General features: G+C 41.0%; 1 protein-coding gene across 1 annotated transcript in view; it reads left to right on the top strand.

Annotated features, from left to right (window-relative positions):
* LOC140507386 (uncharacterized) overlaps nucleotides 1-15771 on the top strand; it is a 59127-nt gene that overhangs the window by 39364 nt on the left and 3992 nt on the right. The window contains 3 exon segments of the mRNA XM_072615487.1: nucleotides 3856-3937; nucleotides 10617-10743; nucleotides 13929-15770. Of these exon segments, the coding sequence (XP_072471588.1) occupies nucleotides 3856-3937; nucleotides 10617-10743; nucleotides 13929-15770 (2051 nt within the window).

A 15771-nucleotide genomic window follows, 5' to 3' on the forward strand; every position in this document is an offset into this window, starting at 1 on the left:
TACTCTTGGGGAGACTGTAAAGTTTTCCTTTCCATCTGTGTTAAGGGGAGGGGGGGAACTTAGGGAACCCTTCACTTACCTTCTGACAATTAAAAAAAAAAAAAGGATAGTTATTAAGGCAGAAGATACAAAGTATTTTTTTCCCCCCAAGGTTTGCAGGTAAAGAATGTACTAGCACCTCCCCAGCACCATCCTCCTCTGCCTACTTTGGATTTATCTTAAATAGCTTCTTTTTTTATAGAGCAAGACAGCCTTCCTAACAATGCATTATAAGATAATTTGGAATGATCATTGTAAAAATGAACAATCGGAGGCCTTTTGACCACAGCAGAACTTTGAGGATATATTACCTCCAACATACTTACTTATCACTTTCACCTTTCCAGTTGCTAAATGCTGAGTCAAGTGCCCTTCCCTCTAAAAGGCCTGCCAGTCTTATTATTTATTGGGGTCCCATTCATCTTGTCACACTCTTTGACTAGAACCAGAAAAACCCATTAGAAACCACGTAGTCCGTTCAGAATTATTTTGTCGTGGACAATGGAGGACCCAGCTTGCTGATCCACATCTGTTGGAAGGTGGAAAATGGCTAGGATGGAGACTCCAAAGTGTCTAGGACATTGGTGCTCAAGTGGGGCAAAGTCTTGATTTCTGTCAGCCTTGCCTGGGTCCATGGTAGTATCACCAGACAATACTGTAATGACCTACAAATCCTTACAGATCTCAACTTAACACTTCATGATTGACTGGATGGTAGTTTTGTGAAATCCATAGGATTCCAAACCTGAGAAGGCTGGTCAGAAAAGAGCTTCAGGACACCAGAATCACTTCACAGTTCCACCAACAATTAATTAATATCCCCATTTTTCCACATCCCCTCCAACATTTATCTTTCCTTTTCAGTCATTTTAGCCAACCTGATAAGTGGAAAATGATATCTCAACATTGTTTTAATTTATATTTCTCTACTCAATAATGAATTAGAGTATTTTTCAGTTGACTATAAATTATTTATATTTCTCCATTGGAAAACTGCCTGTCCATTTCCTTTGATCATTTTTCCATTGGGGAATGATGCATATTTTTATGAATTTTACAAAGATCTTTGTCTATTTTGTATTTGAGATATGAAAACTTTATCTGAGAAACCATATAGAAATCCCCTCACCAATTTTCTGCTTTCCTTATGATCTTCATTACATGGAATTTATTTGTACAAAACCTTTTTAATTTAACCTAATTAAAATTATCTTTTTCATACCTTACTCCCTTCCTTATCTCTTGATTATTCATAGATTGTTCTCCTGTCCATAAATCTCATTAAGTAACATGTTCCATGATCTTCAGTTTTCTTGTAACATCTCTTTTTAGGTACCTCATGTATCCATTTTGACCTTATCTTGATAAATAATGTAAAATGTTGGTCTGTGCATAATTTCTGCCATATGTCCTTCCGGTTTTCCCAGCAGTTTTTTTCCTTTTGTTTTTGTACCAAATAATGAATTCCTGTCTCCAAATCATAAGTCTTTACACTTGTCAAATACAGGGTTCCTTTATTTTCTTCTGTAAATTGTATGTCTACTGTGTTCCATTGATCTACCTTTCTAGTTTAGCCAGTCCCAGACAGTTTTGATAATTACTGCCATATGATACAGTTTAAGATCAGGTTCTGCCAAATCTTTTTTCCTTTACGTTACTTTTTTATTAGTTCCTTTCACATTCTTGACCTTTTTTCTTCCAAATGAATTTTTTTACTATTTTTTTCTAACTCAATAAAATAAGGTTTTGATAATTTAATTGGGTTAGCATTGAAGACATAAATTAGCTCAGGTAAAATTGTCATTATGACATTCTATTTGCCATGTCAACCCATGAAGATGTAATATCACTAATTATGTAAATATGATTTTATTTGTGCTGGGAGCTGAGATCTCTCTGCCTTTTTTGGATCTAAGGTCTCTCTACCTTCTTCCTTTGGAGCTAAGATCTCTCTGCATTTTTCCCTCAGAAGAGAGATTATTCTATGTTCCCTGAAGTGATCTCTGTCTGCTTTACTCCCTTGGAGTTGAGATCTCTCTGCACTCTTCCCTTTGTGGTGAGATCTCTTTTCAGTTTTCCTTTGGAATCTGAGATCTCCCCACCTTCTTCCCTCATCGCAGAGATCTCTGTGCATTCTTCCCTCAGAACAGAGATCTCTCTAGCTTTTTTGGATCTAAGGTCTCTGCCCTCTTCATTTGGAGCTAAGATCAGTAACTCTGCCATTTTCCTTTGAAAACAGATCTCTCTTCCCTTGATGGCCTTGATGGTGAGATCTCTCTGCCTTTTTAATTTGAAAGCTGAGATCCCTGCCTTCTTCCTTTGGAGCTAAGGTTTCTTTGCATTCTTTCTTCAGACCAGAGAACTCTCCGTGTTCCCTGGAATTGAGATCCCTGCCCTTGGTGGTGAAATCATTTTGCCTTTTACTTTGGAAGCCGAGATCTCTCTCTTTCTTCAGAGCAGAGATCTCTCTGCATTCTTTTGTTCAAACTGTGATCTCTCTCCCTTCTTTCTTTGAAACTGAGATCTCCCTGCCTGCTTCCCTAAGAGCAGATCTCTCTCTGTATTCTAGGAGCCAGCTCTGCATGTGAAGATGCCAGTTAGTTCTGAATAAAGACCCCTCCCAGAACCCCACTTCTGCAAGCTGTCCTTCCCATTGGGCCTCATCTTCCCCCTCTGACCTCTTGCTGAGTGTCCTCCAAACTTGCCAGGACCAATCCTCCCTCCCAGGTCTGGCTCTGGGGCTTGCCCCAGCTACTTGTCCAGGCTCCCTGTCACATCCTAAAAGTCCTAGGATGTGTAAAGGGATTTATGATTCTCATATCAATTGATGTGATATGTGTAACGAATATACTAACTACCTAGTTTTATCAGAACTACCCTTTCCCCAGGGTATTTTGGCTTCAGAGTCAGAGATTCACAGCAGCCTAAAGTGATCAGTCAACTTTTGACAACTTCAATGTTCCTGTGCTTCTGTAAGTTCAGTGAAGTGAATCAAAGATTGTAAAACCAGTTCCTGCCTCAGAACACTGGTTCTGTACCCACAGAGTAATCACGACCCTGAAGACTTGAAACAGTCAACTTAAGAACTGTTTCGCACTGGACCCAGGAATTCCAGGCATGAATCTGCCCTGTGAATAGCAACTCATGACCTAAAATTGATTATGTCATGATCCAGCCCAGTTGTGCTTTGCATGTGTATGAACTCTGCCTTCCCCCCAGCAGGGAAAGCCCTCCCCAAAAAGAGGACTTCAGGTTTGCAGACCTCCTCCCTGACTCTGAAATGAATTAATTAGATCCCTTCTTGATGTGTGGTACAACTGCCTCTGTCCTGCTCAGTTTTGCCTCTGGCCATACCCAGGTTAGAGACCTGTACAGTAAAGTTTTGTTGACAAGTGCCATCCCCAGTGTTACCACTGGGTCATGGTGGCCTGACCTACATATCTCATCCATAATATCAGGTGGAGGTAGAGCTCTGGGTCTGGGGTCATTGAGGGTCTGACTTGTCTCATCCCATCTGGGATCCCAAGCCCCTTCTGCCTCTTGAGTCCCTAGGGACTCAAGGGAAGATGGGGGAGGGGCATGAGACCTAACAGAAGGAGTTCAAGAGGGTGGCAAGTCTTCCTGTTTCGAAGAAGTTCACTTCCAAAGGTGACCCTCCTTGGTGCCCTTCTCCAGTGGTGGAGTGTCTTGACTGAAGGCAGGGCAGGGCCATTGTAACTGCTCTGAGAGCTCACCTTTTGTCACTGGGCATCCACACTGGGCATGAGAAGGCAAAGTCAATATCTTTCCCACCATGAGCTTCTTCTTTCTCCCCAGGTCAGCCTGCAGAGACCAAACCCTTGTCCTGGGAGAGACACCAAGGAGAATGGCCCCTGAGGTTCAGAGACCCTCATCTCAGGTGAGTGCAGTCCATCCACAGACCTGACCAACATCAGCAAAGGTATAATCCAAGAGAGACAAGGAAGTTTTATCCTCTTTTACAGAAAAAGAGACTGAGACAGGTAGAGGTGAAGTGACATAGCCAACCAGTGTCTGAGGCACTATTGGACCTCAGGTCTTCCTGATTCCATCCACTTTCTCCTTCTAGGCATTCACATGAAGGCCCAGTGATCTTGAACCCAGTTCTGTTGGGGCCCCAGGGACTGGCCCACAGTGAATGTGAATGAAACATTAGCAAAGGAATGTTAAATTACCAAAGCTTTTCTCATGCTTGGGATCCTAGAAGGGCCTTCCTGCCACCCCAGCTGAGGCTCAGGCAGTGGCAGTGATTTGATTCCGGTGACAGTGGTGATAAGAGGCAGGGATAGGATCTCAACCCAGGACTCAGCTGTCTAAGGCCAGTGGGCAGTGGGTTTGTTTCCCATTGCTGTGTGCTGACTCCCACACATTTGTGCGTAGTCTGATATGTGTGTACATGCTGAGGGAAAGCACAAATCATCTGTAAAGGTAGAGAAATTAAGCCTCTGTTCTTGAAGAACATTCATTTTCAGGTGGGTGAAGGGCAGGGCAGAGGGGTCCTAACTGAAGACGGAGGTGTTAACAAGATTTTACCAAGCCGACCTCTACACTGAGAATGACAGAAAGAGACATAGTGTTATTAATCAGGTAGCCAACTAATTAATTTCATTATGAAGCACAGATTGGCAAACCATAATTCCCTTCTGAAAGGGCAGGGCAGAGTAGGGTCTGGACTCTAGGAATCAGGAAGTCCCTCCCAGGATTGATTGGCAGGAAGCTGAAACCCTTAGAGCTGAAATCTTTCTGCCTTCTTCCCTTGGAGCTGAGATCTCTTTGCCTTCTTTCTTGGAACCAAGGTCTCTCTGCCATCTTCCCTCAAAGCTGAGTTCTCTCTGTCTTCTGGGAACCAGCTCTGCACATTTAGGTGCTAGGTAGGTCTGAAGGAGGGCCCCTCCCCACACCCCACTTCTGCAGGCTCCCTTTCCATTGGGCCTCATCTTCCCCCTCTGACCTCTTGCTGAGTTTCCTCCAGGCCAGACTCTGAGGGTTGCCCATGCTACTTGTACTGGCTACCTGTTATGTCCCAAAAGTACTGGGTGAGTGCAGTCCATCCATGGACCTGATCACCATCAGCAGAGGTGGAATCATAGAGAGGTAAGGAAGCTTTATTCTGTTAGATGTAGGTTGTCCTTTGCACTGCCTTAGCAAAGCAGAAGTTGTCTTCCCGGTTCTGCTCATATCCTCGTGTCTCAGGCCACACAAGCCTCCTAAGGTCTTTCTGAGTCCCTCCCATTTGCCATTTATTTCTTAGGTCAAATCAGTAAGAATTTAGAAAGTGGCTCTTCTGTGCCAAGCACTGTGCTAAGGTATTGGTTCTGCAATGTCATTTTAAAAAAAGACAGTCCCTGCTCTCCATGAGCTCAGTCTAATTGGGAGAAAACATATCAGCATCTGTGTACAAACAAACTCTGTACGGTATGGTAGGAGGCACTATGAGAGGGAAGGGACCAGAAACCCCTTGTTTTCACAAAAGATGAGCTCTTACCTGAGATGTGAAGGAAGCCCAGGTGAGGGGGGAGGACATTCCCAGCACGAGGGACAGCCATTGGGAAGGCACAGGGCCAGGGGATGGAGTCTTGGTTGAGGACCAGCCAGGAGGCCCGTGTCCCTGGGTCAGAGAGGAGAACAGGACCAAGGTGTGAGAAGACTCTGTGCCAGGAGCCATGTGAATATTATGATTTTTATCCTATTGTGAGAATTGTAAGAGTCCTCACTAGAGACAGCCAGAACAAGGGAGCACAGGTTACACACAGACAGTGTGGTTCATTTATCCAGTCAAGACTTTGGAACTTCTCATTGACTTTGCCACCATGTCCCAATGTCTTTTGCCCAAAATCTCTTCCTTCAGTGTATTATCTTCCCAATGAAAGTGTAATCTCTATGGGGACAGGACAATCTTTCTTCTTTTCTGTTTGAATCCCCAGGCCTTAACTCAGTGTATGGCATTATTCAGTTGTTTCAGTTGTGTCTGATTTTTCTAGACCCCACTTGAGGTTTTTCTGAGCAAAGATATAGGAATGGTTTGCTATTTTCTGCTCATGCTCCTCTTAAAAATGATGAACTGAGTCAAGACAAATGGAACTGAATTTGTCCTAAAGTAAATTATTGTGTGGTCTCCTCTAAAGTCACATGGATACTTGTGATGTTTTACCCCATATCTGTGGGTTATACCTTCATGAAAAATACTCTTAAAATTTGATATTAAGGCCATATGTTCAGAAATTATAAAGAAAAGAATGAAGAATGTCATTGGAGCAAAATGCCTCTACCCGAGTAGAGTGCAATCATACTGCAGCAGGGGTGGGCAACCTGCAGCGTTCAGGCCACATTGACCTTCTGGATCTTTAAGTGCAGCATTTTGATTGAATCCAAATTTTAAACAACAGGTTTGTCAGATTTGGCAAGAGTGTGACACACTCCTTGATGGAAATGTGTTTCTCAGAGGACGTAAAGACAGTGTGTCCTCCTGAGGTGTGAGAAATAACTCATTCAGGCTCAGGAGGGGTGAAGGTAAAAGTTAATAAGGTGACTGCAGCAGGGGTGGGCAACCTGCAGCGTTCAGGCCACATTGACCTTCTGGATCTTTAAGTGCAGCATTTTGATTGAATCCAAATTTTAAACAACAGGTTTGTCAGATTTGGCAAGAGTGTGACACACTCCTTGATGGAAATGTGTTTCTCAGAGGACGTAAAGACAGTGTGTCCTCCTGAGGTGTGAGAAATAACTCATTCAGGCTCAGGAGGGGTGAAGGTAAAAGTTAATAAGGTGACTGCAGTGGTGGGTGCCTCTTAAAATTGACATAGCCTCCAGAAACAAAAGTAAGCCTTAAAAACCTATGCCAGATCGCAAAGTCCTCCCTGTCTCCCTGTTGACTGGGTAATACTGGGAATACAGCTTTCCATTACGCCTAGTACACCGTTGCCCCTCACATGTTCTCCCCTCCCGCTACCTGTATTGCATGACCATTCAGATGAACCTTTAGCCCTCCCAGAGGAGGAGAAGTTAATATTCATAAGCTTATTACACATGCGCATTCCAGGCAAGACTTACCTTTCACCATACTTAGCTGACTTCTGACCTCAAAACAAGATGAAAACCAGTTGGATTCCTGCTTTGCCTGTTATTGTCTTTGTGAGACATACTTCCTTCGTTATGTCTCCCATTCTGCCGATTGTTATTCTGAATTTATGGAAACAAATTTCTCCGTTATATCTCTCCATTTCCCCTCTTCTGCTGGAAGATAATCTAGTACTGGTCTGTGTTGTTTGTGTCTTCTGCAATCAGTTTATTTTCCTGCATTTGCTACAAGTCAAAAGACTTTCTGCTATGTATGGATTGCCTAGATTTCATAAGTCGTATGTTACATAATTTCTGTAGAAAACAAGGTTTTAAACATTCTTCCCCTGAGGTCAGACCCATCTTTTGGGTAGGATCCCTGAGGTCTTGTTAGGCAGACTTACAAGGAAGTTTTGGGTGAGATCAGGTGAGGGGACAGAGAGAGGGAAAGGAAAATTTTTAGGAAAAGAAACAAAATGTGGGTTCAGAGTTAGAGTTAAAAAGGTCTGTTACCAAGGTCTTTAGCCTACCTGCTTTTACCAGTCCAAAGACAATGGTAGCTGCTTCATCAGTCAGGTAGTTAATCAACGTTTGCTAAGCCCTTTGTGCCTTCTTAGAATAACAGGACTGGAAGTGATTCTCTGAATGTTCTCAAAGAGATTGGGGAAAGGGACGCTGAATACATTGACCTCAGAACAGCTAGTATAACATCCAATGAAGTCAGTCATGTTTTTCCAAAAATTCACTTTTAAAAACCGTTACCCAGTTGCTACATGAAAGCTTCAGTGGTACAGTTTGTGGAATAACTCATATTTGGCACTCAGCCAAAGGTGTGAATGTGCTTTCTAGAGTTAAAGAAAGAAAGAGATTGGGGGGTTGGGAGGGGGAGGGGTGTTGGTTGACCAGAGAGCAGCAGTCAGGGGATACATGCTGGGCTGCTTGAGGTGTACTCTCTCCAGTCAGGGGAGGGCTTCTGAAAGGTGCTGGGGTGGGGGTCTAAAGGGCTGAGTGAAGCAGGAATCATGGCATGAAGGGGGCCTCAAAGACCAGTTCTTGGACTTTGAAGCCTCATTAGTAGTACAAGTAGGCCATATGACCTTTCTGACCTCCTGGCTCAGACCTACCTTTGAACTGCAAGCCCAGAACTGGATTTTTAGGAGACATCTTTATCTCAGGGAAAAGGGCTGCTTCTTCCAGCCAGGGAGTCTGCCAGGAAGAGTCCAAGTCAGAAGTTGCCTAGAAATGTGGGCGACATGGAAAGCAGAAGGCCTTATGGGCCTCAGTGAACCAAGGCCTTTCTGAGGGTCCACCACTCTCTTTCTATCTCAGTCCTGAGGCACCAGAGCATCCTCTTTCTCCACTGACACTCATGGCCAGAAACTTAGACCCCTGTCTTCTTCTCTACTCCTATTCCTGGTCTCCATCAGCTGCAATGCCATGGGAATTACACCTCTTCTTCCTTGACCCTGTCCTAGTGCTCCCACTTCCTCTCCAAGGCTCCCATTGTGCCTGGGCCAAAATTCAAAACACTGGCTCCTCCTGAGAGCTCCTGTTCCATCATCTGTCCATCAATTCTCATTCTCCCCCTTCATCCTGTTTGTGGACTGAGATCCTTTTGTTTCTCAGTAGAAAGACTGCCACAACAAAACTGGCGGTGGACTAATCCAAAGGGGGGGCCTTATGTTTTGAGATTCTGGCAGCAAATGGAACTGAATTTGTCCTAAAGTAAATTATTGTGTGGTCTCCTCTAAAGTCACATGGATACTTGTGATGTTTTACCCCATATCTGTGGGTTATACCTTCATGAAAAATACTCTTAAAATTTGATATTAAGGCCATATGTTCAGAAATTATAAAGAAAAGAATGAAGAATGTCATTGGAGCAAAATGCCTCTACCCGAGTAGAGTGCAATCATACTGCAGCAGGGGTGGGCAACCTGCAGCGTTCAGGCCACATTGACCTTCTGGATCTTTAAGTGCAGCATTTTGATTGAATCCAAATTTTAAACAACAGGTTTGTCAGATTTGGCAATTAAAGTATCAGTACTGTGTTTGCAGAGGGCCCTTTCAGGAAAGGAAGGATGAAAGCTAAGTTGTATAAAGGGTTAAGGAGTAAGTAGAGGGCAGCAAGGTGACCCAGTGGATGGAGCCCTGGGCTTGGAATCAGGATTACTCAAGTGTATGAGTAAAATCAGGCCTCAGACACTTACTGTCTGTGATTCTGAGTCACTTAAGTCACTTAACTGTGTTTGCCTCAGTTCATCATTTTTAAGAGGAGCATGAGCAGAAAATAGCAAACCATTCCTATATCTTTGCTCAGAAAAACCTCAAGTGGGGTCTAGAAAAATCAGACACAACTGAAACAACTGAATAATGCCATACACTGAGTTAAGGCCTGGGGATTCAAACAGAAAAGAAGAAAGATTGTCCTGTCCCCATAGAGATTACACTTTCATTGGGAAGATAATACACTGAAGGAAGAGATTTTGGGCAAAAGACATTGGGACATGGTGGCAAAGTCAATGAGAAGTTCCAAAGTAGTGCACCAAGGTGTCAATGTGGGAATGTTGTGATGTGGGGGAGCTGACCCTCTTCTTATGTAGGTGTTTGGAGGACATGAGCTCACTCCACAGTGGGGAAGAGAAAATGTGGGAGGATGGGGAAGGAAAGAGATGTACATGAGCTTCTGATGAGAACAAGTTATGGATTCCAGACATGAATTATCAGTGAAGAAAAGCATGGCCTTCCTCTAGTGATTGTTCACATTAAGAATGAATAGAATGCACTGAAGAGTCAGGAGTCAGAACATCTAGAGAAAAGAAAAGAATTGTAAATTCTTGGGAATCTAAAAAATCAGGAAAAGACTAAAAACTAATTTAACTGCTCAGGAGTTCAATAATAGAAATAGAGGAAACTATGAAGTCAGATATACAAATGCAAGATAAATCTAATGTTTTAAATAAAATCAAAATGATAAAAAGATGAAGAGATTTTTATTTACAAGACAGATTTGCTCCACAGTAATGCAGCTTCTTAAACAGTGAATCCTAGTGTTCTGCTAGAAATGAGAAGCATCCAATGCCAAATGCCTTGGCTAAACACATGTTTTGTATGTACCAGATTGTGACAATAGATGGGCCCTCCCAAGCATCAAAGGATTTGTAGAAGTGGCCGCTTTCTTGTGTGATCTCCATCAGTCAGCCTCTTGACTCATTCTTTTGCCTCCCCAACCCCAGTGTTCTAGAGTTGTAGCAGCATGTGGAAATCATTTATTTTTCATAAACTGTCAATGTCTTTCTTATCCATTAGCTCCATCTCTAACCCCATTTCATAAAATTTTACATTTTTAATGAAGGAACCCTTCCCGCTCCACATAGTTACTCTTATTTCTCTATAATTAAATATTAAAATGAATGAACGTATTACTTGAACAATTGAAAGCAATTGTAAAGCAAAGACAGAGTCTCTTTCAGCGGTAAATCATGTGACTTTTGATGGTTTAGGAGTTGGTGACATTCAAGGATGTGGTTGTGGACTTCACTAAGGAGGAGTGGGGCCTCTTGGACCATTCTCAGAAAGAGCTGTACAAGGAGGTCATGCTGGAGAATGTCCAGAACCTGCTGTCCTTGGGTAAGGACCATTTCCTCTCTTTTCTTGATGTTAATTTTCAGACCAAAATTTTCACAAGTGGCAGAGAATGGATCCATATTCTGATGTATTTCAGCCTCAGAAGCTTCACTGAGTGCACCAACTCTCCATCCACTTTGATCTTGGCTTGTCACCTTTTCATGTTAAATAATTTGCCATCAATCCGGTGTTTGACCTTGATGCCATATTCCTCCTCCACGATGGTGTCTGACAACTTTACTGAAAATGTCATGCTAAAAAGAATGAGAGGGATTCTGGCAGAATGGCACAATAGGGCAGGAAATCCTTGGCTCTTCAAGAATCTGTTTAAAGAAAGAAAACAAATTGCCTCAAACTGTAGATAGTATCAAATACCTTGGATTCCATCTTCCAAAACAAATACAGGAACTATATAAACCTTTATAATTAAAAAAATAATAAAAATCTTTATATACAAATAAAATCAGATTTAAATAATTGGAGAAGTATTAATTGTTCCTGGGTAGGCAGGATCAATATAATTAAAATGACAAATTTATCCAAACTGATTTATATATTCCATACAATTCCAATGAAATTACCAAAATTATTTTTTACTGAATTAGAAAAGGCAATAGGAAAATTCATTTGGGAAAACAAAAAGTCAAGAATATCAAAGAAAATAATGAAAAGAAGTGTCAAGGAAGGAAGTTTAGCAGTACCAGATCTTATTCCCTATTGTAAGGCAATAAGTATGAAAACTCTCTGATTCTCTGTAAGAAATAGAAAAGATAGTAGAATAGTGTATACATAGAGCAACAAATAAACATAATGATCTTGTATTTGAGATATGTAAAGACATTATTTTGGGATAAGAATTCACTCTTTGGTAAAAAATTTTTGGGAAAACTTGAAAGCAGTGTCTGAAACTGTGTCCACACATGCACAAATACACTCACAGACACATATGTTCCTATTTGTATGTAAGGGTAGCCAGCTCTGAGGGGAGAGAGAAAAATCAAGAAATTCATATGATAATTCTTTTCTGAATTTGAAAGGAATGGGAAGTTGTCCAAAGTAGATTTGTAGTTCTATGTACAGTCATCATTTTTATAATAATATATTATGGAAATGCTTGTTCCATTACATAAATTTAGAAGAAAATTTTAAAATTAATTTGTCAAAAAGGTGGAAATGGTTTATTTCATTGACCTGCGAATTCACCTGATGTAAGTATGATTGAAAACGTCTGATGGGCTATAAACAATACTAGTATGGGTCAAATGGACAGCTTGTCTAAGGCTGGCTTAATATCTAATATCATCAAAGTGTGGTTTCATGACAGTGTATGGAATATGTGTCAAAGCATCTAAACTGAAGGCCAAAACATGATAAAAAAAACAAACAGACCAGGAGTTACCACAACAGGAGTATATGTTGCACATTAAAAGGTGTTTTAAGAGGTAAAATAAAATTAGGTAGGGAGAGGTAAAATGGAGCAGTTATCACATAGAATTTAATCCTTTCTGAATTAGGTGGGAGTGAGGGCAGGTAGTGCTGGAACCTTATTCTCATGGAATTAACAGAAGAGGAAATAGAATGTCTAAGTAAACCTGTTTTAGAAAAAATAATTAAACAGGTCATAAATAAGCTTCCTGAGAAAAAAGCACCAGGAGCAGATGGATTTGAAAGGAAGTTTTTCCAAACATTAAAGATCAACTAATTCCAATATTAAATAAAAGATTTGGAAAAATATGCCTAGAAGGGGTACTGCAAACTGCTTTTATGAAACAAATATGGTATTGATACGCACACCAGGAAGAATAAAAAAGTGAATGAAAGGAATAGACCAATTTCATGAATGAATATGGATGTAAAAATTCTGATTAACATAACAGCTAGGGAATAACAACAATATATTATGAAGCTTGTGCATTCGGCCCAATTTGGATTCATACAGGGAATGGAGGGATGCTTGAATTTATAGAAAATTATTCACATAATTGATTTTATCAGTAGTAAGTAACAAAAATCATATGCTTATATCAATAGCTGGAAGAATAAGCTTTTGACTGAATACAATATTCATTTCTATTTAAAATCCTTAAAATTAATAGATTTTTCCTTAAATCGGTAAATAAAAAGAAAAGAAAAGCATTCACCTAAGCCCATCAGCAGGCATTATTTGTAATGGGGATAAGCTAGAAGCCTTCCCAGTAAGATCAGGGGTGAAACAAGGGTGCCCACTGTCACCTCTATACTATTTAGTGTTGTGTTAGGAATAGGAAGAATATACAATGAGAGAAGAAATAGAAGTAATCAGAATAGAGAATGAGGTAATGAAACTCGGTTTTTTTGGTAAATGATAAGATTGTATACTTGCAGAATCCCAAAGAAAATCACGAAGTTTATTAAGGCAGTTACTAATTTTAGCAAAATTACCTAGCAAAGTAGCCAGGTATAATTCAAACCCATACAAACCCATACAAACAATACAAAACAACCCATCAGCATTCCTATATATCCCTATGCATCACCAACCAAACCATGCAGGAAGAGATGGAAAGAGATACCCCATTTAAAATAACTCTAAATGGTATATAATTCCTGGGAGTACAGCTGTGAAAACAAACCTACAGAATGGTAGATCCTGTAGAGTTTTCATTGTTTCTTTATTAGGTTTTCCATTTCCCCATCATCTTCATCGAACTCCTTTGGATGTATACAGGTGTTCTGGCCCAGATGAATCAATGTGATTCCATTTAATAAATCTCTGAAAGCTCGTCTCTTCTTTTCTGCTGGAATGCTGCAAACCCTGTGTTGGCTCAGTTTTCTCTCTAAGTTAGTAGCAAACAATTCTCCCATGAAGAATCTCTCTAATCTGTTGACAGTACTTCTGGCAGCCATCTTGCCTTGAGGCTACTGCTTTTGTTGAGTGTGAATATTTAGCTTGGAGTGAATAAGTCTCTGCTGGGTCCAGCACCCTGTGGGGTACACCTCCTTTGTCTTTCCCACAGTCTCTGTCTCTTCTGCTGATACGGTCTGTTTAATGCCCCTGTTTTCTCTGAGAGTATACAACGTTTTGTTGTATTTAGGTTGGTGGTTAGAGGATCATGAGCCCCATAAATCTCCTCTAACCATTGCTATTGCACATGCTGATGTGTGTGTATCTTTTGCTGTTCATATATTTGATTGTTTGTTTTCTTCAGCTTTAGAGACCAGGGTCAAAGTAAATGAGGTGACTAGAAATCTTGGAATTTTTCTGGAAAAATGTGACCTGCAAAGATTCATGAGTGATGGTCCCTGGGACTTCAAGTTGAGAGAAATCCATGACTCTAATATCAAGTTAGGTAAAAATCCAAAGAGTGACTGTGAATTTTATAAAATTGGAAAGATATTCAGACATTCTTGCATCCCAAATCACTGTAAGAAAATGACCTCTGGGAATAACTCTGTTCAGGATAGCGAATGTAGCAAATGCTTTATTGAACATGTAGAATTTTTTCAGTCCCATGAGAAGGCTCCTGAAATGCCAGGGTATCCAGGTAATCAATGGGACACGTCCTGGACCTGGAGTTCAGACCTTGTGAGACATCAGAAAAGTGATATGGAGGAAACTCTTTCTGTAAGTAATAAAAGTGGGAATGCCTTGAGTCAAAACTGTAAGCTCATTACTCATCAGCAGATTGCCATGAAATTGCCTGGTGAATATAATGAATGTGAAGCAACCTCATCCCATCACTCTTCTATTCCTTGCCAGCCTAGATTTGACAATGAGATGAAAAGTTATACATGTCTTCAGTGTAGGAAGACCTTTGGTTGGAACTTAGATCTTGATAGATCTCATAAGATTCATACTGGGGAGAAGTTACATGAATGTCATGAATGTGGGAAAGTGGTCTGCTACAGATCTCTCCGCATTGGCCAACAGAGAATCCACACTGGAGAGAAACTATTTGAATGTAATCAGTGTGGAAAGACTTTCACAAGGAAACAGAGACTTGCTGCCCATCAGAGAATCCACACTGGAGAGAAACCTTTCAAATGTAATCACTGTGGAAAGGCTTTCACACAGAGGTACTATCTTGTTACACATCAGAGAATTCACACTGGAGAGAAACCTTATGAATGTAATCACTGTGGAAAGGCTTTCACAGACAGGGGCAGTCTTGCTGCACATCAGAGAATCCACACTGGAGAGAAGCCTTATAAATGTAATCACTGTCCAAAGGCTTTCACAGACAGGGGAAGTCTTGCTGCACATCAGAGAATCCACACTGGAGAGAAGCCTTATAAATGTAATCAGTGTGGAAAGGCGTTCAGAGACAAAGGTAGTCTTACTGCACATCAGAGAATCCATACTGGAGAGAAACCTTATGAATGTAATCACTGTGGAAAGGCTTTCACAGACAGGCGCAATCTTGCTGCACACCAGAGAATCCACACTGGAGAGAAACCTTATGAATGTATTCAGTGTGGAAAGGCTTTCAAAGATAGGGGCAATTTTACTTCACATCAGAGAATCCACACTGGAGAGAAACCTTATGAATGTAATCAGTGTGGAAAGGCTTTCACACAGAAGAGCAATCTTGCTTCACATCAGAGAATCCACACTGGAGAGAAACCTTTTAAATGTAATCAGTGTGGAAAGACTTTCACACAGAGGTACCATCTTGCTTCACATCAGAGAATCCACACTGGAGAGAAACCTTTTGAATGTAATCAGTGTGGAAAGACCTTCACACAGAGACGGTATCATGCTGCTCATCAGATAATCCACACTGGATAGAAGAAGCCTTTTGAATGTAATCATTGTGGAAAGGATTTCACACAGAGATGCATTCTTGGTGAACATCAGAGAATCTATACTGACGAGAAGCTTTATGGATGACATAATCAGTATGGAAAGACTCTTGGGTATTCCTCCAATCTTGGTACTCACCAGAAAATCCACACCGGAGAGAGACCTTTTGAATATAATCAATGTGGAAAGTCTTTCACACAGAGCTACCTTCTTGCTTTACATCAGAGAATTCATACTGGGGAGAAACC

This window comes from Notamacropus eugenii, chromosome 5 (assembly GCF_028372415.1).
Source record: "Notamacropus eugenii isolate mMacEug1 chromosome 5, mMacEug1.pri_v2, whole genome shotgun sequence".
NCBI classification, from domain to species: Eukaryota; Metazoa; Chordata; class Mammalia; order Diprotodontia; family Macropodidae; genus Notamacropus; species Notamacropus eugenii.